This window comes from Patagioenas fasciata, chromosome 19, assembly GCF_037038585.1.
Source record: "Patagioenas fasciata isolate bPatFas1 chromosome 19, bPatFas1.hap1, whole genome shotgun sequence".
In the NCBI taxonomy this organism is placed as follows: domain Eukaryota; kingdom Metazoa; phylum Chordata; class Aves; order Columbiformes; family Columbidae; genus Patagioenas; species Patagioenas fasciata.
Genome location: NC_092538.1, coordinates 10,328,944 through 10,352,097, shown reverse-complemented (window position 1 = coordinate 10,352,097; position 23,154 = coordinate 10,328,944). Strand labels below are relative to the sequence as shown.

Sequence of the window (23,154 nt, the reverse complement as noted above, 5' to 3'; positions counted from 1 at the left end):
GGTGAGAAAGGCCAAATAATAGCTGCCTGTGCTTACCCAAACCCCCATGCTCTGTGACCCTGCCAGGGTGCCTGCCCCACACTGAGCTGGCTGCCATTTGGGGTCTCTGAGCTCCAGCACACGTGATGGTGTCTGTCCCTGGTGTCTGTCCCCACCTGGGCAACGCCACCACCAAGTCCAGCCCCACAGAGCTCACTGCGGAGACCTTCACCCTGCGGTGCAGGTGACTCACTGAAAAGAGTATTTCCTCAAAAATCTCCAGTAAAGGGGATATAGATTAATTAAGGGTAGGTTGCTCACTGCCCAAATTCTGCTTCTGTCCTCCCTGGGACAGGTGACCCCACAGGTCAGTGAATCGCCACTGAACACAGGAGCCTCTGAAACCCACACACATGAGGATTTGTGTGGTTCTTTTTCCCAGCCCAGGTGGGTTCCTGCAACAGCAATAAAAGCGGAGTGGCCACAATCCCGCCACTGCTGCCTGACAAGCTGCAAGGAAAAGCGGAGCCTCACACAACACCAGCTCTTCACACACCCCTCTGGATGCCCCCATCCCAGGGACCCTTGGCTGGGGGTGAGCAGAGCCCAGGGAGTACGTGGGCACAGTGTGGGGCAGCAAGGCCATGCTGCTGCTCCATGGTGTCCCCAAACAGCTCATGGGTGTCACCAGCCCTGGGTGATGTGCAGTGAAACGCCATGAGGGGAACCGACACCTACCCTGGGTGGGCTGGGGGCTCCTCTCTTTCCACGGAGGTCTCAGGACGGCCCCCTCTCCCCACGGCGGGACACAGCAAGCGGCACCTCCGGGGACGAGCTTATTATAACGGTTTTTATTACAAAGTTCCAATCACCATGTACAGTTTTTACAATGTCACTTTTGGGGGGCTTGGCTGTGCTGCTTGGGTTAGGGAAGGATTTTTTTTTTTTTTTGGTTATTTTTTAAAAGAACAGCACCATTAACGTTGGGTTTGGGACACACCTATGAAAAACAGCTCAATCAACTAACATAGAGAGGACAGGACAATCCATACCAGAGGAGAGAGGGGATGGGGAGAGCACAAGGGAGAGGCGAGGGCAGCCCGGGGGTGCTGGATTTCCTCCTGACTCCAAAAAGGGGGACGGGAATGTCCCCCCAACATGCACAACCACCAGTGCTCGGGGTGGGAGGTGGGAATCACACCCAGAAAGGTCCCACCCCAGGAGGAAGAGCTCGGCTGCGCCGTGGCCTTTCAGAGGTTGTCAGCAGTTAAGACTTTGTCTTGGCCTCAACAGGGCACTGGGCATGGGGAAAAGGAGGACAGGCCGGGGCCAAAGGGGACAGTTTCCTTATTGCTTCCTTAAAGTCATTTAGTCAGCAGGGGCGGTGGGAAAGGAAAGAAGGGGAAGAAAAAGAAAAGAGCCCCGAGAAACCCATCCACTGCCTGATGCATACGTTGGGAAGAACACCATGCAAAAAAGATCTGCCTGCTAGCTAGTGCCGTCTATAAAATAACGATACGGGAACAGTTCTGGCCTGGTTATTAGAGAATATATCACCATGAAGCACAAGCGAAGTCTCCAAACGCCAACGACTCCCTGCTGAAAGTGCATCTCAAGGAGTTTGCTTAGGAGAAGGATTCACTGCGTAAAACAAGGCACCACAAGGAGGTTGGATACTGGGTCGGGCGTGAGGACACGCTGGAGAATCCACGAGCGGCCGAAGAGAGACCTAGTTTTAAATAACGTCTGTTGGTGCAGAAGCCCCCTTAGATGGGCTCAGGTTTTAGCTTGTCTGCTAGAAAGTCGCTGACAAAGGCTTCCACGATCTCAGGTGTGATCTCCTCCACATCCATCACGTACTTGGCCCGGGCCGACATGTCCAGGATGGTGAGCAGGGGCGCAGCCTCGGGCAGGTTGGTGTAATCCCGCAGGGAGTCGGTCATGTCGTCCTGGAGGCCAAAACAAGAGGGAGGGAGGAGCTGTCAGCAGTACCGGGACAACCAGGAGCAGTTTGCTGCTTCCACACCACTGTCCAGCCCAGAAATTCCTCCCGAGAGCCTGGGCCTTGCCCCAGTGCTGCAGAACCCGGGTACAGCGGGCAGCACCCGCCTTGCTGCCTGCGGTTTGTGTCAAAACCAAACTGGGCTCATTTCCTCTTGTGCTATCACAGAATCATTGTGGTTGGCAAAGGCCCTCAAGATCGAGCCCAACTGCTCACCCAACACCAGCACTGACCCATGTCCCTAAGAATCTCATCTCTACATCTGTTCAACCCCTCCAGGGACGGTGACTCCAGCACTGCCCTGGGCAGCCTGTTCCAACACCCAACAGCCCTTTCCGGGAAGAAATTGTTCCCAAGATCCAACCTCAACCTCCCCTGGTTCAACTTGAGGCCATTTCCTCTTGTCCCATCACAGAATCATTTTGGTCGGAAGAGACAAAGGGCAGGATGGGATCGTGCGCTCTTCCCACCCTTTCCGCACCCGGCGCAGCTCCCAGCACCCCCAGACTGAGCTGCTTCCCCAGGCCACCCCAGAGCCTCTGGGGCAGAAGAGATTTCAGCATCCACAGCTCAGGAGCTGGGGACAAGCGCCAAACGCGGGGACTCGGCAGCTCTCTGCCGGCACAGCCGCAGCCTCACCGTGCACCATGGTGGAGGCTGAACAGACCCAGGTGCACACCGGAGCAAAGCAGAAAAGGGGAATGGGCTGAAAGGCCGGGCTTTGAGCCAACGCTGAACACCCCCAGCAGACTCCAGCGTCTGAGGGCACACAGAGGCACAGGCCCCCCAGCAGCAGGCTGCACAGGGGCGGGGGTGCCCTCCTTTCGGCCAGACACCACACCGGGCAACAGGGAAAGACCCATCTGGCTCTACCAAGGCTGTGTGGTGCAAAACCCAAAGCCGGCGCGATTGAGCTCTCGCTCCCGGCCAAGTGCACAATGCGCAGCATCGCAAATGGGGCGTTTCTCTGAGCCCCCTTCCGAGGGCAGTGACAGGAATCAATCAGGCTGGTGGCTCTGCGGCGGCTGTCGCGCCTCCCCTTCCATTGCAGGGGTTTCTGGCGCAGCCGGACCACGTGGCAGGGAAGGACGAGCGGGGCCGGGGTGCTCAGCTGCCCCCACCCTTCCTGCCAGGTGTTGGGATGCCTCATCCTTTCTCCGATTGCTGCAAGGGGACCAAAACCTATCTTTAATCAATGCGAAACCAGCCCAGACGGCATCGGGAGACGAATGGGAGGCGCCTGCTCCGGCCGAGCTGCTTTGTGCACAGGGGCCAGCGAGACCCGGGGCCAGCGCTCCCGGCTATTGAGGTGACGGATGAATGGGACGTGCTGGACGCTCCCCATTCTTCGGCCCGGCCGCCACAGGGACGTCGGGAGCCGGATGAATAGCAGCAATGTTTCAGCTACAGCCGGCGAGAGGGAGCAAAATGCTTCACAGGCTCTGGGGGAGGGGGGCAGGTCATGGACCCTCCCAAACCAGCCTTTCCAACAAGGGGCTCATTCAGGGGCGCGAGGCTGAGCTGGGATGCTCAGAGACCCGTTACTGCGGCGGGAGCGGGACCTGCTTGGAGGGGGTGACAGGGCTGCGGGAGGCGGCGGTTTGCCTGGCGGGGGGCTGGGGTGCAGCGTGGGGACCCTTTTGTGCACAGGGTGGCTTTGGAGGGCCCCGCTCGCTGCGCACTGCGGCTGTGACGTGGGCGCGGGGGACGGAGCAGCCGCACGGCCACGCAGCGGCCGCCACCTGCGCAGACCCGAGCGGTGCCGTGGGAGGGAACCACGGGGCTAGCGGGGACCGGGAGATTTTTGTTGACCCTTACACTAAAACCTTCCTCACAGTCAAACCTGCTGCAGTGCCTGTGTGGGGGAAAGGGAGGCCAGGAGAGCCCAATTTTCTCATGTCCCATTTTCTCTGGCAGGCTGGGAGGCTGGAGCACCCATCCCTGCCTTCCTCCTGAGGAAGAAGGAGGCGGCAGCACCCAAGGGCAGCACTGCTGGGGCCAGGCTGAACCCAAACCCCAAACCTTGGCTTCTCTCCCCCTGCCCAGCCACGACTCCTGCCCGCACGGCCGCAGGGTTTGAGGGCGCAGTGCAGCGTGGGGCTGGTAGCCCCAGCGTGGCAGCTCCTGCTCCCTCCTGCCCCACCCAGTGCTGCTCTGCCCATCCCCAGCGCTCCCTCACCCTCCATCAGGCATTTCCACCTCTGAGCAAACACAGCTGGACCCCTTCACCAGCACTAATATCCAGCCCTGAGCACGGGGACTGAGCAAGGACTCAGGTCCAGCTCTGCTCTGCCATCCCCAACCACCTGCAATAGCTCCGTGCCTCAGTATACCCACCTGAAAGGTGGCGATAGCAGTACCCAACTAAAGTCCGTCCTCGTACAAAGACACAGCAGGATGCAGCCCTGTGCTCTCCTCCGCTTACCTCGCCCGCCACGAAGAAGAGCAACGGTGCCTCCTCCTCTTTGGCTTTGTACTTGGCGATGATTTTTTCAGCTATGGGTTGAATCAGTTGTTTCGCTGCCTCTGACTCCCCGTCATCCTCTGAATCTGCAGGGCACAGAGGTGGGGAAGCAAAACAAAAGAGGCGAGTCAAAAAGGAGGTTAGGATCAAAGGCATGCAAAGCGGGCGGGCACTGGCAGCTCTGTCCCACAGCAGCCCCGCGCAGGAAACCAGAGCCCGGATGCGCAGCGCCAAACTTCAAAGCCGCGCGGCTCTGTAGCAATTAGGGAGCAACTGAAACGCGCTTTTCATGTGAGACAGGGAAACACGTAACAGAAGAGCAGCTCCTGCTCCCGAAATACTTCCCTGCTCACTCCCTGGTGCCGCCAATGAAGCGAAGGGACAAACAGGCACAAAAAAGCCGCTTTGCAGTTTGAGAAGCGTCGGGATGTTTTGAAGACCAAACGAACGTGCTGATCTGAGGCTGCCTGCCACCTCTGCCCGCCACCCACCATCCCTCCGCCTCGGGACGGCTGCTCAGCAGCTTTTCTGCTCGAGTCTCTGCGGCAGCAGCGCTCTGAAGGCAGCTTTGATTTGACAGAGGTAGAGCAGAAAGAGATGGCAACATCAATCAAACACCAGCCACCACTGAAGTTCAAATACCGAGCTGGGAAGAGGAAAGACTGCGTCCTTGAGCAGCATCGAAATGAAACCATTTCAATTCAGGGACAACTTTTGGCATTAAAAAAAGGCAGAAGAGCAGCCCCTGGTCTCCCAGTCACATCCGGCTCGTGCTGCTCTGGTCGTCCCCAGTGTCACCACCCGACGCGCTCTCTGTCCCTGCTCTGCACTCCTCTCTGGCTTCTCAAAGCAAAGCGGGGGACACCAGAGACGTTGTATTTTGGGGTCTGTCCCCTGCCTGCCACAGTGAGAAACCCTCAGAGCTGTGGAGTGCCTGCAAGGATTGATTCTTCTCCAAACAAGCGCTGCTGGCAGCGCTCCAGGCAGCCCTGCACACTCTGGCTAACCCAGCCCCAGCCTCTCCGGGGACAGATGGAGATCGGTCAGGATTTACTCCCAACCGGCTCTTGCTCAGCCTCTCTTCTCCTGGGGGTGCTGCCACTCGCACAGCGTGGGCACCGCTCTGCTGGGGGGGTCTCCCAGCAGGACATGGGCCAACAGGAGCTCCCATCCCCAATTCCTGCCTCGGTGCAGCACCAGCTTCATCTCAGCCCCGGCACATCTCACCAAGGCCGGGCATCCCCTCCAGCGCTGAGCGAGAGCCCCGGTTCGCAACAAGGTGATAGAAAAACTTTGCTCAGAGCAAGATAAAAATAACTCTTGCCAGAGGCCTGCAGCGCCGGCCCCAATCAATCACGCTTGGCGTGGCCGGCCGGTCCGCCCCGCGCCAGGGGAGTATTTTTGGCTCTGTGCTTACGTTCCCCGCTGGGCTCCGCTGAATAAATAGTCAGGGTCAAAAGGAAATCTGAAAGGGAAGAAGGGAAAGAGCGAGAGCCGCGTTATCAGCGCTGCGGAGGAGGGTGCGCTGCTCACAAAGGGTGTGCGAGGAAGCGGGGCAGAGCGCTGCCCCAAGCCAGGCCCCCCGCCATCCCGGCAGGCTCGGGGACTGGGGGGTTCTCCAGCAAACCCCACCACGGGACAGCTGTGCTCCCCCAGGATGCTCCGTACCTACGAAGAGGACGAGGCAGGGCCCCTCGTTGAGCTGCACGGCGTTGGAGTCCGTCAGCTCCAGCACGGGCTTGGGGTGCCAGGGGAACTCGCGGCATTCGACGTCGTTCAGCACCTCCACCCGGCCCTGCCGCGTGATCACCTCCCCCTTGGGGTCCAGCACGATGAGGGTCGGGATGCCTGCGATGGGAAAAAATGGGGAGGATCAGACAAAATACAAACCAGGGCGCGGGGAGAAAAGCCCTTTCCTATTGCCCCAGCTCTCGCGGGAGCCCAGCGAGCCGCTGCCTCTCCGCAGCTTGCACCGGTGCACAACTGGGGTCCTGGGATCCTGTTTCCATCCTTGCAGAGCGCTGGAATTCAGGCTCTGGCATTGCCTGTCCCTGCCCGAGCGCAGGCAGACGTCACCGCCATCGGACGCTGATGCTCCTGGATGCAAAGGGACCAGGCAGAGACCCTCCTCACACATCCCCTCTTTCGAAGCACGGGACAGGCGCCTCTGAGCGCAGTGGGACCGGCGCTGCCCCGCAGGCACCGTCGCCCTCGTGCTGAGACGCGGCTGCCGCTGGAACAGCCCAGCTCCGGTCCACAGGAACACACAAACCTTTCTGCAGGGCAGACTGCAGACAATGGCAGCCAGAAGCAGGGTGTGTTCCTTCCCAGAACCAACACCATATATTTTGCAGCCATGAACTCCTCCGTGAACCCCCACGCCCCTCCTCAGCGCTAACCACCCATCCATTTCCAGAGCACAGGGCTGTGTCTGACCAGTCACAAACAGTATTACCTGGTTCGGATGCTTTTTGCACCACATAGGCATCTGACACCAATGGTGGAGGGAAGGCCCCCAGACCAGCACTGATTTAGTGCTCAGGGCCATGGATCCCCCCAAAAAACACAGAAGAAAGCAGAGGCCTCTGCGAGGGGAGGCGGAGTGGGATCCTGCAGACTAACGCAGCAGAATTGTCACACGTAAACCGCATCCAACGCTCGCAAATGAACGGGGCACCCACCTCGCTTGGCCGCTGCTGTTGGAAAAGAGGGGCGAACGTGCTCGCAGCAGAGATTTAGCCCAAGTCCCCTGTTCGAACCTGGCCGGGTGGACACCAGCTGCTGACTGCCCCATCTGATAAAGCACCAGTGATGCTTTCTGGCCACCAAACAGACCCGGGAGAGTCAACACACGTGGCTCAGGTTGGTGTCTTCATCTGGAAAGCACACCATTCCTCTCTCTTCAAGGAAGCAAAGAGACATCCCACGAGGAAGGACGAGGTGGGAGTTTGGGATCAGAACCCAAGAGATGGGTCAAGCGACCAGCGTTCATGTGCTCCCGTGTTTGTCCGACAGTGGGTTACTCACAAGTGCCCTGAATTCTAGGCATTTCTCTAGGAAATACATGTCTGTCTGTCCCAGCCTGCCTGCAGGTCCGGGCGAGCAGCCGCATTCCCCTCATTCCAGCCCGGCAGCGCCGCTCACATTCCTGCCGGTGTGCCGGGGCTGGTGCAGGGGACGGCTGGGCTTGCAAATCCTAAGGGTATGCCAAGAAAACCTTTTTGTATCACAAAAAAGGCTTATTCATTACCTGCTGGTATTCCAAATAGCTCTAGGGCAGGGATGGGTTAAACAGCGTGGAAGGAATTGGGAAATCACACCCCGGCCCTGCCCTTCGAGGCACAAAGTGCTACTGAAGCCAGGAGAAGCGCAGCCATTGGCATCCCACAGGATTCAGGTCTTTATCCATTTACGATTCCAAATGCCGCCTTTTCCATCCTCTCCAGACCCCTCCCCGTCGCCCGAACAATGCAGCTCATTCCAAGGCAGGGATTTCAAATGAGCTTTGCTGATCTGAGAAAATTAAGCGCCTGATTTAGATACAGATCGCTGTGCGATCCCAGAGCCGCTATTCAAACCATTCAGACTTTACCTGATTTTTGTATGTGGACTCACACACATCCCCCAGAGCACCCAGCCCAACCTCCAACTGCAAACACAAAAGTGACTCGGAAAACAAAGATTTTTAAGATAATTCATGCTGGATTTAGCATGGTGAACCTTGTTACTGCTCCCCTGGCAAACGCATCCTTTTTGCACAGGACGCAGAGCAGCAGCACTGGGGAACCCTCTGTAACCTCACGCACACCCACTAACCTCAATACTTCCCCCATTCCTGCTCATCCCAGCCACTACACGTTATTTTAGTGCCTTTTGGGGGCCCTGGTAATTGCCATGAGTCATAACACCAGAATTTACTTATCAAGAAGAATCACGGATCACACACTCTGCAATGAATATTGTATAAGCTTTGGATGAGAATTAGCATAGACGGGCTCAGTTTGATTTTACGCATTAGAAAATGGATTCGGTTCCCACGGGGCCAGCATTTTATGAAAACACGGAGGCCAAATGATTTGTTACTGAACCTGGCGATATTTCTACTTATTTATATATTAAAACTCATATCTGACACGGAAATCTCATCTGTCAGGGGATTGCACCCGAGGCAGGACCACGCAGCCCAGGAGCAGCAAACAAAACGGAGAATTATTTCTAAGCAGCCAGGACGCAAGACATGAGTCTCTTCGAGATAGTGCTGCACCCAGAGGCAATTTAATATAGGTGGGTACGGTCCAGCCCACTGACTGCGCAGGGGTTATGAATAGAGGCATTCAAGTAAACCCAAATAAAGGCCAATAACTCAACTTGCATTTTACACTGAGTTTTTGAGTGCTGTAGGGGCCAACGCAGCACTAAAACAACACGAGATTTGACTCTCTTGCTACTTTCCACCACTCGGGAACTTAAAGCAGTTGGAGAAGACAAGCTCTGCTGTTGTTTCAGCTCCCAGCCTTACAAAAAACAGTAGGAAAACCACCCCACGTGCACACTGCTCACCACCCAACGCAGCACCGGGACCGTAACCGGGATGCTGAATGAGCTACGTGCTCTCGCTGGCTCAGAGCTGCAGCTCAATGGGCTACGAAGATGCTTCGCAGCATCAGAGCCACGGATGTGGGGAAACACAAGTGAGACTACACAGATCCTGTTTTCCACATAGGTGGAATAACCACCAGTGGCGATGAGCTGAGCCCGCGACGTCTCGCTGTGTTTGTAGAAAGATTTCGCCCCCGGCGGTGCGGCAGCCTGACCGCAAACAGGTGGGCAACCCCAACACCGGTGCGGAGGATCCTCAATTGCTGCCCGTGCGGGGGTCAATGACAACGCAGACCCCCTGGGGAGCAGAGCAGGGGTCCCAGCACCCTGCTCCAGACCGTGGTGCAGAGACACAAGCCCAGCTTTGCAAAGCCTGCACAGCTCCCGGGCGGGGAAGGAGGTGGGACAGCAACGCCACGGACAAGGTGCCGCTCAGCCCGTCTGCACAGTTTGATGTGACTCTGTGGAATCCTCCTTGGACAGAGGTTCCCAGAGGAAAACCACGACAGATACGCAGAAGGGTTTGCACTCCAAAATGCCCAAATCCCAGGGTCGGCATCCTTGAGAGAGCAGCTGAAACGGGGGGTAGCATGGGAACTCCCTGGCAGGGGAAGGGGTCAGGGCCTGGGTGACAGCAAATATTGACATTTTCACGTCAGCACACAATGAAGAGAGACATTTAAGGAGCCAGCGGCTGGAGTCAGAGGGAAAGCTGTTGTCGCTGTTTCCCTGGCTACAGCATGCCTGCTGCTCCGGTTTCCAGGGCTCGACACCTTATTTACAGCAAGACGGGCAGCAGTCCTGCAGCTGAAACCGGCGCTGGAGAGGTTTGTGAGAGGGCTGGGGAAAAGACGGATGAACTTGGAAAGCTCTTCCCTCATGGGAAGGTAATTAAGCAGCAAACTGATGGCTATTTAAAGCAGGTGAATGGTTATTCTCGGTTTAAGGTCAGGGAAAGGAGCTGAGCGACGGCACCTGAGCTCACCCAGAAGGGGGGTTCGGAGGGGACTCCGAGGAGGGATTATTTGCCCTGCCACTGTCCCCAAGCCCTGGGCCACCTCTGGCAACACTCCCCCTCCTCCTCTGTCCCTTCCCCACCTGCAGACCTCACAAACCAGCCTGTGCCCACCTCACCAACGCCACACTGAAACGGGTAAGAAACCGTTAAGTTGCAAAAAGACCTTTTAACCACAGGGAGAACCCACACGTGCGTACCGAAGAGCTCCTTGCGAGCTGTTCACCTCGCACGTCCCTGCACGGCAGTTTGTGCCCTGCAGGAACAAGGTGCCAGTCCCCGGGGGGCTGCTGCGAGTTTTTACAGCCTTTGGGACCCTTTGAAGCCACCCAGACAGCCAGAGCCCTCCCCTGCCCCTCCGAGCAGCCGGGGCTGCTGGAATTCTGGCACTGGCACGTACAGTAAAGGCGCAGCCATGGTTTACATCAAACACACGCTCCTCTGTAACTCATGTCACTAACACAAACCAGATGCCATCTCCCTCAGCCCCTGCAGAGAACGATGGCCTGCCTTTGCGATACATAAAACAGCAAGAAAAAGAAATTCAAACCTCCAAGAAAAAGCAAAATAAATAAATCCGTAATTAGGCAAAAAAACATCCAAGCCAAAAACAGTTTCCAAGTTTCCAGGAAGAATTAGGTTGTTTATGGAAGTCCTGTTTCAACTAACAGCCTGCCTGGCAGGTGGTAGGAATGTGAGTTTGTGGAGAGCAGGAACACGAAGCGGCTCTGCCTAGGGCACTGTGCTGTGCTTTGCTGCTTTTGTGTTTTAGTTAAACAAAAGGAGACGTTACAAATATTCACTGAGAGGAGCAGAACTGTGCGGCGGCACGGCCCGTCCTACCTTGTATGCCGTAGAGTCGATTCAGGCGCGACCGCCTGGCCTCGTCGGCGTAGGGCACGGCTACCCAGGGCATCTCGCTGAAATACTGCTTGAAGGAGTCCTCTGACCTGTGCGAGGGGAACAGGGCACGGGATCTGTCTCGCAAGGCTCTTTCTTCATTAAATACCTGGCCCGCAAAGCCCTTAATCCCTTCCACCAAAGCCCACCAGCGAGGGCTGCTGGCAGACACAACCTGGGGAGCGCTAGACCAATTTTAAATCCCCTAGGGCCTCAAGAAGGCATCCATGGTGCATTCTTCCCCCCCAGAAATATTCCAAACTCTGAATGTCAGCTCATGGTGAGAGCAGCAGCTCAAGCATCCTTCAGACCCACAAGCCACAAAGTGAAACACAGAGCTGCTCCTTGCGTTATAGCCTCCTGTTGCGCTTTGCTGCTGGGCAGAAGGCAAAGATTCAGGCAGCCTTTCTGATATCACGGCCAATCTGTGATACCCCGAATCAAATTTCCTCCTCAAATCAAATTTCCTCCTCAAATCAAATCTCCAGCAATGCCCAGAGCTTCCCGGTTGGGGAAGAGCCAGCTCTGCCTGCACGGGGCGTCAATGCCTTCCCTACCTGTCCGCACTAACGAAGAGGATCTCAAACTTCTGTCCCGCCTCCTTGATTTTTTGGTAGGACTCCACCAGCACCCTGGTGAGGCTCCGGCACGGCGGGCACTGCAAAACACAACACGTGTATAAGGACATTGTCTCCAGTGACCAGGAAAAGCCAGATGTCACCTCGTCTGTGCTGGAGCAGCAGCCCTGGCTGTGGCTGAGGCTTATGGCCCATAAGGTGCCCACAAAACCTCATCCATTTTTAAAATCTGGCCACTTTTCCCCTTTGGAAAGGCCAGCTGAGGGTGACAGGCCACCACAATGGTGCGGCTTCTACCAGAATGACTGGAGGTTCAACTGCTTCAACGCCAACCGGCCCGAGGTCTTTATTATCCCAAGGCCACAGGGGGATCCCCAGGGCACCCCAAGCTCACTCCAACTGCTCTTCCAAGCATCTACACTCACCCAGTGTGCAGAGAAATAGACGCCAACGTGTGAGCCCTCCAGGGCGCTGCTGTCTAGCGTCTGGCCGTTGTTCCTTAGCAGAGGCCCAGCAACAACTTCACTGAAGGGTTTTGGCCCCCAGGGGAACTCCAGACCTGGGGAGTGGTTGGGATGGGAGTGGAGAGGAGACACAAAACAGCAAGATGCACAAGCAGTATTCACAATTTCAAAAAGTACCACCAAAAAAAACCCCCACCCGCATTCTGCAAAGGTATGGGGGAGCCGGGGAAGCCACGATCTGCAGCAGAGCCAGGGCCACCTCTTTCAAACAGGCACCTTTGGCTTGACCAAGCCTGCTCTGGTTCTGTGCCTGGTGAGGCACCTTTTCCTTATCTACAGCGTTTGTTTTCATAAGGCAAGGTGGTACGTGCTCAGGAATGCAGTCAGACTATTCGCCTTGTAGCGATACTACCCTCATTTATATATATATATACTTATTTATTTATAAAACCTTATATATAAAAGGTGGTTTATATATAGATTTTTATACATACAAACTAAACTTAGACTAACCCTCTGCACCCCAACGCAAGCATGTGTGCGTACACACAGCCACATGCTCGGCACCGTCTGCTGCCAGCTCCCCGAGCAGCACATCCCTGCTCAGCCAGACAGGAGGAAACGTCCCAGATGGCTCAGGCCACGGTTGCACTCGCTGCACAGTTCCTGCCACCTGAATTAAACACTCAGGCACCGCACTCGGTGTCTACCGCGTGAAGAAACGATGGAGGGGTTATACATGTCCATGGATGAATGATGAGGCTGTGAGTACGGGCACACATTTTACTCGGTTTGCTTTTGCAGATCGGAAGAACGTGGATTTAACATCAACCCCCAGCACAGTAAACCTCCGAAATGGAGAACAGTAACATTTTTCTGTTGCATTTGTAAATAACGGGGAATTTGTTATCCTTAAAGTGTGATGTCAGTGATAAAGTCGTGCTCAGTATCCTGGAAGGATTCTGCTCCCAAGGTATGGCAACTCTGGGCCCTGGGTCTCTCTGTCCATGTGCCTCCAGCAGGGAAAAATCCAAACCTAATGTTTCGGTTATTCTGACTTTTTCCTCATTAGCACTTCAGACAAAAAAACCTGGAGGGGAAATCTTTGTTCTTTTCAACAGGCAAAACCAAAACACAAGATCTGGCAGGAATAATGCAGAAAATTTTATGCTGAAAATAATACAGTGCCTTGATTAGTTAAGTATAACAACAGTTGTTTGTTTCCTTTCCCCCCCCAAGGCAATTAAAATGAATGGGCAGCCATGTGCCCACGTTTCTCTGTCAGAGAGGACTCCATTCTTACCTTCGGGGTCATCTCGGATGACCAGGAGGCCGTTCCTGCAAACCACCTTCCCGGTGGTGGCATCGATAAATATCAGGGAAGGAACATTGGAGACTCTGTACTTGTTCCACAGCTTCAGCTGTAAAAGAGATCGGAGGGGAGAGAAGAAAGGTGAACTTGGCAGCGCAAAGAGGAAGATTTTGGGGCGTTAGCATCTTTCAGATAGGAACTAAGCAAAGGGGTAGAGTTGGTGCTTCAGCAAGGGATCCGAAGGCATGTGAGGACATCTCTGCAGAGCTGCTGGGCCAGTCTGGACCCCCAGTGCCCACACAGACACAATCTGTCACCACTGTCCCCTCGGTGCCACGGGCAAGACCAGCGTTTGTCTCATGGCCTTACCCATGAGCACCAGAAAAGCTTCTCCTCCTGTTGCACTCGCCTCTTTGCAAGTGAAATGGAGCTAAATATTTACAATACTTTGAGGTCTTTGTTTAGAAGACATTGGTAAGCACAAATATCTTTAACGCCACTGTTCTGAAGTAATTTGTAACACTTCCCTGGCTGTTTCCTCCCCTCCCATTTCAATGTTAATTAAACAAACCAGCAATCCCTGCCAAGACACAGCCGCGCTGAAAACAAGGCCAATACACAGAAACACAATTCCTCTGCAAATGAGGCTTCCCGGGTTTGTTCCCTGGAGCCGACTGACGGGTTTGACACCAGCCCAGGGGCCACGGAGCCCAACTCGTCCATCCCACGCTGCCACGACGGCCACATTTTGGATGTCCCGCTCCAGATGTTGCTGTCTGATGGTCGCTGTGTTTTGCAGCGATGGCGGTGACCGATGCTCTGGGTGTCACACACTCCTGGGCTGACGTTTCTCAGCACGTGCTGCTGGCACAGGGCAGTCTGGAGCTTAACTCACGTACAGAAGCTCCCGGGGATGGGGAGGAACGAGGTGACAAAGGCTGCAGATGTTGGCTGGCTCCAGTCTCCCTGCTGCGCTGCTGCCATCGCCACCTTTACTTACATTTCTCCAAGAATTTCAAGCAGTAAATGATCAAACTCTTAAACAAAAGCCAAACCACAGCCGAGAGCCAGAAAGGAAGGAAATGAATCACAACCTTCCTTCCCCTAAGCTCTGCTCTGCAAAGCCCCTCGGGCTCCAGGCAGTTACAACTCGTTGGCGTTTGGAGAATAAAACCCAGCAAAAGGCAGGAGGGGACGGACAATCCCACCCACGAGAGCTGGAGAAACCCTCACACAACGTATTGCTGCTTCCATCAGTATGGAAAATGGACCCAGATTCCCCCCCAGAAGAAGAGGCTGCAGCTCTGTGTATCCCCATCCCCGATTTCCAAAGAGGCAACGATCTGGGCACCAGGCAAATGAGAGCAGGAATGGGAGGCAACGTCCAGAGCCCTTAGTTTGCTCACCAGAGATGGAGCTGAGGGAGAAAGTCACGTCCACACTCAGGTTTTAACAGCACTGTATTAAATATTTCTTCCAATACCTTTTTACAAAAGATAAACCCAAATGAGTGGTGTGAGCCAGCCGGCTTTCAACAGGGCGTTCACAAAACCCTCCTGGGTCTGACGGAAAGCGCTAACGCCCATCTAGGAAGATTTTATTAATCTCCATCTCCTAGGACCTTGAAAGAGCAGAACCTTGATAGGAAATAAGCCTGGCTCATTTTAGCTGGGCTTTTTGGATAAGACAGCTCGCTGTGGGATTCCCACACCACGCCACTTTTTTTGCAGCTGAGCAATAACATCCCATCTCCACCTAAAGCCTCTGAACACCAGGATGACCTAATCCGTCTTGTGGTAAACTATCACACCGCTTGCTTTTTCTCAGTGTAAAACACCGAGGCTTTGCAGACACGCGGACTCTGGAAAGCAGATGAGCTCCTCCTTGGTCCCACTCCGCTCGTTGTGGTCCAGGCAGGAAAGGGAGCCCAGAGAAAATAAAACAGGCACTTTTGGTACACGTACCTGCACAACCGCCCACCTCGCAAAGGGTCCCGCGTCGGGCTGGGCGTGGGATGCGGAAAGCAAATTACGACTTGCTCCGAAACCGCAGGATGACGGGATGATAGCTCAGGCTGCAGGGCAGAGTGCTGCCTCAGCAACTTTGAAAAGATGTTTTTCCTGCCGTGAAGAGGATGACATAGAAATAACACAGTCCGCACTCCAAGGATTTGATCATCCATTTAAAGAGGGGATCTCTGCTCCGCTTCCCAACAGCTGTTGCAAATCTGCGGGATCAAGCCAAAGCTAACACAGATGTGGAAATAATCTACGGACTATTCAGCCCAAAAGCAGCTGATCCTCTCGGAGCGCCCTTCGCTCCTGGTTCAAGCCGCACGCCTGCTAAACTCCATCCTCACCCCAGAACGGCCGCTGGAGAAGGAGCAAGGAAATAAAGATCGTATGGGCTGATCAGCTTCACAGAAACCTCCCTGGCTCCTGTGCAGGTGGTTAAGTGCCGCAGTCCAGTGGAAAAACCAGAGTCACCAGATTCCTCCGGTAACCTTATCCCTGCGCAAAGCATCACCACGCGGTGCTGGAGGACCTGGAAACCACAGCCTGGGCTCCCTCTGCGACTCCACCCATGACCGGTCACGAGAGGCTTGAAAATGATCACTTAGGACCTGCGATCCCAAGTCGTCAGGCCACGCAGCATCGCTCGCAAAGCCGCTCCCCACACCGGCAGGCGGTTTGGTTATATCCCCCACCCTGGTGACTTGGAAAGGTCTGTCCAAGAGGCACGTTATGGAGAAGTCTGCAGGCAGCCGCAGTAATTTTTCCAGATAAAGGTGTCAGACGAGAGGTGTCCCCAGGAGCCCAGGGCTGTTTCTGCGCAGGGCTGGCACCCGGCCGAGGGATGAAACCCCCTCCTGCTCCGCCGCGTACTGACGGGGAAGGGATCCCCGTCTCCCAACAGCTGCCAGGCGCTATTTTTGGTTGTGCTGACTGATTTATCAGCCCTTGGTCGCATTCGCTTGCTAACATAAATCCTGAGGCGCAGCGGTTAACGCTGCCAAAGATAAAGCAAATTGCTTGCGGTGAAATGAGCCCGGGCGGGTGGGAAGGTGGTCCCCCCACCCTCGCTGGGGGATGCGTTTCTGCCCCGTTGTTTGAGCCTGGACTGTAAAAGGTCCTGTACATCCATCCTCCATAGGATATGGAGCTGGCTCTGGTCAGGAGATGCAGAGGATTCGGAGGCACCTGCCCCTGCACCCCCTGGGTCCCCCTGACCAGGGACACCCAGACAAAGCTCAAAAGCAGGTCCCTCAGCAATAATGAACATGTTCCTAACACAGATGGCTGCGGCTTTCTCCTAAACGAAACACAAAGCTAATTTTCTTCTAGAAATCTAACTCCAGGGTCTGGGCAGTTCCTCCGGGGAGGTGTTGGACAGACCCCATTCTCCAGCAGCCCCACGAAAACACAGCAGGGTTTCCATTACAGACACGAGCTCAGCTCTTGTCTCTCTCTCCTTCCAGAGCCATAGGCTGGAACACGAAGGCTGCCCGAGGAATCCACAAGCAGGATTTGGGTGGTAAAGCACCCTTGTGACCGGCAGAGCCCATCTCCACCGCACAGAGCGGCTCCGGGCTGGACAGACAGCCACGGCCATTCCCACCGCCCCGCTCCCACAGCCCGGCACTGCGGGGAACCTCTCTGTCCTCGCTCGCTTGCAATGTTAAATTGAGGCTTTTACATCGTGCCTTAAAGGGTTTACAAGCACCAGGGGCCACCCAGGCTCTGCAGAGAGCAGGCTGCCCCAGAGATTTAAACCCAGGTCACGCCTGTCTCTGTGATTCAAACTCAGCTCAAGCGAAGGCTGCTCTTCCAGGTCTCTTTAGCTGCTTCTTTCCCTTCGTCCGTAAGGGAACCCCCTTAACCGAAGGGGATGCGGAGCAGGAATGACACGCAGCCCAACCGCGAGGGACGCGCCGGGGGCAGATGGTGCACGTCAAGGTCTGACCTTGCGACGCGGAGGAGATGGAGCAAGGCTTGGGATGAATTAGCATCTATTGTGCTGCTGTTTCTCTCTGAAAGCAAATCAAAACCTAATTACAAAACACAATGGTGAGAGACGTCTGCTCTGAGAACGTTAATGAGCTGAGGAAGGAGGATTTGGAATTGCAATAAACAAGATTGACAGCGCAGGGCACCGGGGCTGCTGGCACGGATGGACCGGTGACAGCCAAGCTGCTGCGTTATCGGTCCCCACGCTGCCTGTGGTGGGATAAAACCCAGTTAAAACCAACCTTAGGACCAGTTTCCCGCAGTACTCAGCTGCTGCAGGGTCCCCTCACCACTCATGTTACAGCGCAAGCACAATATACAACAAACCCGAAGTCCTGTTTGTCACCTCCACCCTCTCCTTGCTTTTGGCTCCATGGTGGGAGCCCAGCACAGCACGGCCCGGCCTGCGGAGCCCCTGGCAGGAGCTGACCCCTCAGCTTTTGTTCTTCCCAGCCGTGAAAACACGACAGCGAAAGCTCTGGAGCCGAAACAGGAGGAAATCCTCTCCGCGGGGTTTTCTGGCAGCCGTGGGCTGCGCTTTGTTCCCCTGAAAAGTTCCGCGGCCAAAGCCCCGGGGTGAGGGACCCGGGCCAGCCCAACCTCACATCCCAGCCCTTCATCTTCCTCTTATCGTCCTGGTCACCTGGCACCGTCGCTCTTTGTTATTTCCCATCCAACCGACTGCGAGCTGAGCGTTTGATTTGGGGTGACGCAGCATACGGTTGGCACACAGCACGAGCCGCCTCCGTCCGGACGCACACGCTGGCTGACAGGTTGGATGCTCCGCAGCCCCCGTCTGATAAGAAAACATTTAATTTGAGCAGGACTGAAGAGCGGTTAACGTGATCTATGGAGAGCGAAGCCCCAGGGCCCGGAGCTGACACACAAGGTGACCTGGTTGGTTTGTACGTGCAAGTTTCAAAGCGGCGCTGGGCTTGGCAGCTTGATTTGATCCCACGATCAGGGTGAAGGAGCATTTGTCTAAGCATACAGATAATAAGGCAGGCAGCAAATCATGCAGGGAGGATGCTACAAGACAGGCTGGTCTATCAACACAACGAGGATGTCTTTTAGAAACCTCTTTTTTCCCAGGTGTTCCTCAAATTGCATTCAAAACACAATCCACAATGTAAGCATCATACCCAGAACTAGGAAATACACCTCCGTGCATTTCAAATATATATTATTTTTCCTCTCCATGTGCACACCTTGCTTTACCTCTTAAAATCAGGCTTGCATGTGAGCATCTCAAGATACATCATAAAGAACTGTTCTCCCACAAAGGTGGGTGCAGAACCCAGCGGCTCTGCCAGCACCTCAAACCCACTTTCTGTTACCTGTTTTCACTGGCATTTTTTCCACTCTTTCCTAGTAGGTAAGACAGCAAGACAAACACATAAAAAGCAATGAGGACGGAGGGAGTTTGTGGGAAAAATTTAAGACACATGTTAGAAGTGTATCATACGTGGCCCCTATAAATTACACCTGCAAATGACTAGCACTGAGTAAGAAACAGCTATGTAAACACAAAGGTAATAAGAAAAAATAATGATTTCCCTCTCTCTACAGGGAAGGGATATTTTTCCCATCTGTTTATGGGGAGGGGTGGCAGCCTGGGACGTAGAATTGAAGTTCAGGGTGTCTCTCGGTCCCCGGGCTCATCCGTCACCGGGAGCGGGACGGCTGCCAGCACCACCACACGCTCCACCAGGTCTCCTTCCTTTGTGCCGCTACCGTTGGCTCCAAGGCACCGAGCACTGGTAGCAATCTTGAGCACCTTGCAATCCCTGGTCATTAAGAAACAAGCGCTTCTGAAAAGCCCTGAGTTTAGACAGAGTTCCCACCAAACACAAAACCCTTTTAAACCCGCAGGGAAAAATTTGGATTATTTTTTTTGTTGTTGTTTAATACACACAACGCTGTATTAGCGTGGTTTCTGGTTTGTTTTCAGTGGTTAATCTGAAAGGGAACCTTGCACAATCGGACCAACAACCAGCGCTGGGTGAGCCCGAGGGGTCTGAGGGGATGGGGGATTTGTGAAATACACAGTGGGCAGGTGCAGGACACACAGGGGAACCCGATTTGCCCCGCAAAACCCAGCACCGAGACACAAGAGGGTCCTGGATCCAGAGCCACCAACCAGGGAGAAACAAGAAGATAGGAGGCTGGGGCTTCCTCTTCTATTTCAAACCCTGGGCGGTACGTCTTGTACCGACAAACCAATTAAAAAGACAAACAGTGACAGCGATAAATCAGTAGCAAGGTCAAAAAGCTCCAGCTACATCCTGACTTTGATGGAAGTTACAAAATATACAGTCTCACAGCAAGGCAAGAGCCCACGGGTGAAATACGGCACCGGGAAGGCAGGAGCTCGGGCACTGCGTCCCCCTTGTCACAACCAGGGGCTGGTGCCAGGAGCCGGTGACACCGCGAATCCCACGGGGGTGTTGAAAATGTCAGATAAGACGCGGGGTATTAATTCCCCCTGGCTGGAGCCGGGGATCGCAGGCTTCAAGGAGGAGATGTAGAGGGCTGGATGGCGGGGGTGCTACCTCATCTTTTCACAGAATCACACAGAATCACAGATTGGAAGGGACCTGGAAAGCTCATCCAGTGCAATCCCCCCATGGAGCAGGAACACCCAGCTGAGGTTCCACAGGAAGGGGTCCAGGCGGGTTTGAATGTCTGCAGAGAAGGAGACTCCACAGCCTCCCTGGGCAGCCTGGGCCAGGCTCTGTCACCCTCACTGAGAAGAAGTTTCTTCTCAAATTTAAGTGGAACCTCCTGTGTTCCAGTTTGAACCCATTACCCCATGTCCTCTCATTGGTTGTCACCAAGAAGAGCCTGGCTCCATCCTCCTGACACTCACCCTTTAGATATCTGTAAACATCAATGAGGTCACCCCTCAGTCTCCTCTTCTCCAGCTCCAGAGCCCCCGCTCCCTCAGCCTTTCCTCACACGGGAGATGCTCCACTCCCTTCAGCATCTTTGCTGCCCTGTGCTGGACTCTCTCCAGCAGTTCCCTGTCCTTCTGGAACTGAGGGGCCACAACTGGACACAATATTCCAGATGTGGTCTCACTAGGGCAGAGTAGTGGGGCAGGAGAACCTCTCTGACCTACTGACCACCCCCTTCTAACCCACCCCAGGTACCATTGGCCTTCCTGGCCACAAGGGCCCAGTGCTGGCTCATGGTCACCCTGCTTTTTCGGGGCAAGAGGGAGGTTCTGTGCAAAATGAAGAGCCGGTCGTGTGCTCTTTCATAAAACGCCGAAGGCTGCTGTGTGCTGGCAGCGACCTCCCTCTGATGTGGCTGCGTTTCAGTTGTTACTATATTCAGAGTTTGTAAAAAGCTCTGGGATGGTGGAAATCACTCCAGAAACAGTTATTAAAACTGTTTCCAGGAAATCGATCCATGGAGACAGGGAAAGTCTGTGGTGTTTTTACAAGACCTTCAAATAGAGGACGACCAAAGTTAGGGAGGAATTTTTGCTTCCTTGTCTTCTCAGCAATAAAAAGGAACTGCATGGGGGTTTATCCGATTCTGCAGCATCCAGAACAACCAGCAGTTTGTTCTTCAGAGGGGAGGCTGGCCAGAGACGGGTAGAAAATACTGTTCTACATCATCTGGAGTTGAGGGCTTTCTGCATTACTCAAGACCTGGATTTATTTGTTTGCGTTCTTCTTTTAGCCCACTCCTTTCCGTGACTACCGACCCTCCAGAAGAACCCAGGCTAACAAAACCCACACTGCAGAACAGAGATTTTATCCAGGGAAAGAGCACAAAGCGCCGAGGAGCAGGATCTGCCTCCCCATCCCGAGGAACCGACGGGTTTGGAGCTGGACCGGCCATGGGAAACGCAACAAAATCACCCGCTCTCGCCCAAGCAAATTTTTCCAAGGATCTGCCACGGAATTTCAAGCTCGGTCACCCCTTTCTCCACCCTTGGGTCAGAACTGATTCAATTCAGCCACCAAGTCGAACTCCAACATACTCATCTCGTTTGGCAGCTCTGCGGTTCGGCCGCGAGCTCCAAGATTCCCCCCCCACCTCCTTCTTGTACAATTATCTTGCTTCATCTCTATTCCGTTTCCAGGAACACTTAGCAACAGGCTCCTGCAATCAGCCACCAGCCAGCCAGGATCTGAGGAGAAGACTCCGCAGTTACGCTGACCTTTTACTACACTCATGCAAATTTTAAAGAAAGTACGCGAACAATTTGCCTTTTAAGTATCCTCCAGTTACATTCTCCAGGAGTTAATTCTCCTTCTCTCCTTGCAGACATCAGAAACACCAGATTTTATGATTTTACACTAATGAGAACTAAACCTGCAACTTAATTCCGGTTCGCTTTGTGGAATTTTGTTCTGCATCTCATGCAGCGTCCAGACCCTGAATGGGGAAAAATTAACCTGTGACATCTACCCCGGCAAAAAAGGGATCACAGATCCTTGATGCTTTAGATGATCTTAAGAAATACGATCTACTTTCTTTCTTTAAAAAGATGAAAGGTCTGAATAAGCATGTCATTGATCCAATTGCTGGGAACAGCATCTGGAACACCCATCTCTGCCTGGACTGCAGGAGAACTCGGAGCGGCCAAGGCCGCCCTTGCAGCAGATGCCGCCCGCTCTGACACAAACGCCTCTGGATCTGTGTGAAAATGATTAAGCAAAATTGCTCCCTCTTTTTTTCCTTTTTTCCCAACTTTGTAACTCAAATCTGTTTTCTCTTAGAGGGCAGATGCTCGTTACGTACCCCACAGCACATCAAAGGGAGGAAGGCAGCCGCTCCGCCATGCACCCACCGCCTCCTCCCCACCCCAAACATTTTGGCTTAGGGTGAGTACATTGGCCTACTCAAGCTTCAGGCCCCTCTTACTGACACTACGGACACCAGCCAGGGCTATTCCAGCAGTAGCGTGGTTTTGTAGGGAATATTCTGGCTGCTTCAAAACTCAAGTCCAGCCACTGCAGCACCACAGGGAGCCCCATCTGTTGGGTGGAAAGCTGAGCGTTTCCCCGATGCTCCCTCCCCAGCGGTGCCATAACAAACACAAGGGCCCGGAAATCCTCGCCTGCACCTTCTTCAGTGGCTCGTTAACCAAATGACAGCGTGAAGAGAGTGTTGTGCGAGGACAGGGTGCTGGGAGCCTCTCAATCATCCAGAGGACGCAGGACTTGCTGCCCCGGGTTTTGGGGCACATCCAGCCCCGCTCCTGCTCTGCCCCAGCGCGGCAGCTTCACATCCGCCATGTGAAGTTGTCCTAATTACACCTGCGTGGGTGCCAAACAGCAGCACCTTCCCCCTGCCTCAAATACAGCGTTTTTCTCACGGCCAGGACACAATATTGGGGCTCTGACACAACCATTTCGGAGGGTCTCGCATTTTCAACACCGCGTGCTGATGAACCGACTCCACTTTTACAAGCAGAATTCACAGTGCACCCCCGACCACGAGCACCGTGCCTTTGCTCTCACAGATGCCAGCCCCAAAATCCCACTTCCCAGCGGGACACCCCTCCCGTGCCCGCCCAAAAAGGGGTGAATAGTGTCCAAAGCTTACCACAAACTTCTCCCCGCAGACCTGAACCTGGGACGCAGATGAGACACATTCCTGAGCGTGCAAACTTGCACAAAGAACGGCAAACGAAGACCCTGAAATCCCAGAGCCTGAACCCAAACACCACGCTGCCTTCTCCCCAAAGCCTCCTTTACCCTTTATTTGCTATTAAGACTACTGTCAGTCTGAGAGCAAAAACCACTAATAACATCCCATGCTACTTCTTCCAATGTTTCTCAACTTTGAAACGGCTTTCTAAACAATATGCTCCT

The 23,154-nt window shown here is 54.3% G+C and overlaps 1 protein-coding gene across 4 annotated transcripts in view; it reads right to left on the bottom strand.

The window, feature by feature from the left end:
- Positions 1-815: 815 nt before the first annotated feature.
- NXN (nucleoredoxin) overlaps positions 816-23,154 on the bottom strand; it is a 44,553-nt gene continuing 22,214 nt past the window's right edge. The window contains exons 2-9 of one of the 4 annotated variants that reach the window (XM_071817120.1): positions 17,964-18,116; positions 13,305-13,422; positions 11,963-12,096; positions 11,517-11,617; positions 10,903-11,009; positions 6,114-6,293; positions 4,319-4,531; positions 816-1,928 (exon numbers count right to left, since the gene is read on the bottom strand). In XM_071817120.1, coding sequence (XP_071673221.1) covers positions 1,807-1,928; positions 4,319-4,531; positions 6,114-6,293; positions 10,903-11,009; positions 11,517-11,617; positions 11,963-12,096; positions 13,305-13,422; positions 17,964-18,116 — 1,128 coding nt within the window. In that variant the 3' untranslated portion in view covers positions 816-1,806. The remainder of the gene's footprint in view (positions 1,929-4,318; positions 4,532-6,113; positions 6,294-10,902; positions 11,010-11,516; positions 11,618-11,962; positions 12,097-13,304; positions 13,423-17,963; positions 18,117-23,154) is intronic. The other 3 variants (XM_071817121.1, XM_071817122.1, XM_065853312.2) reach the window with 3 other exon arrangements.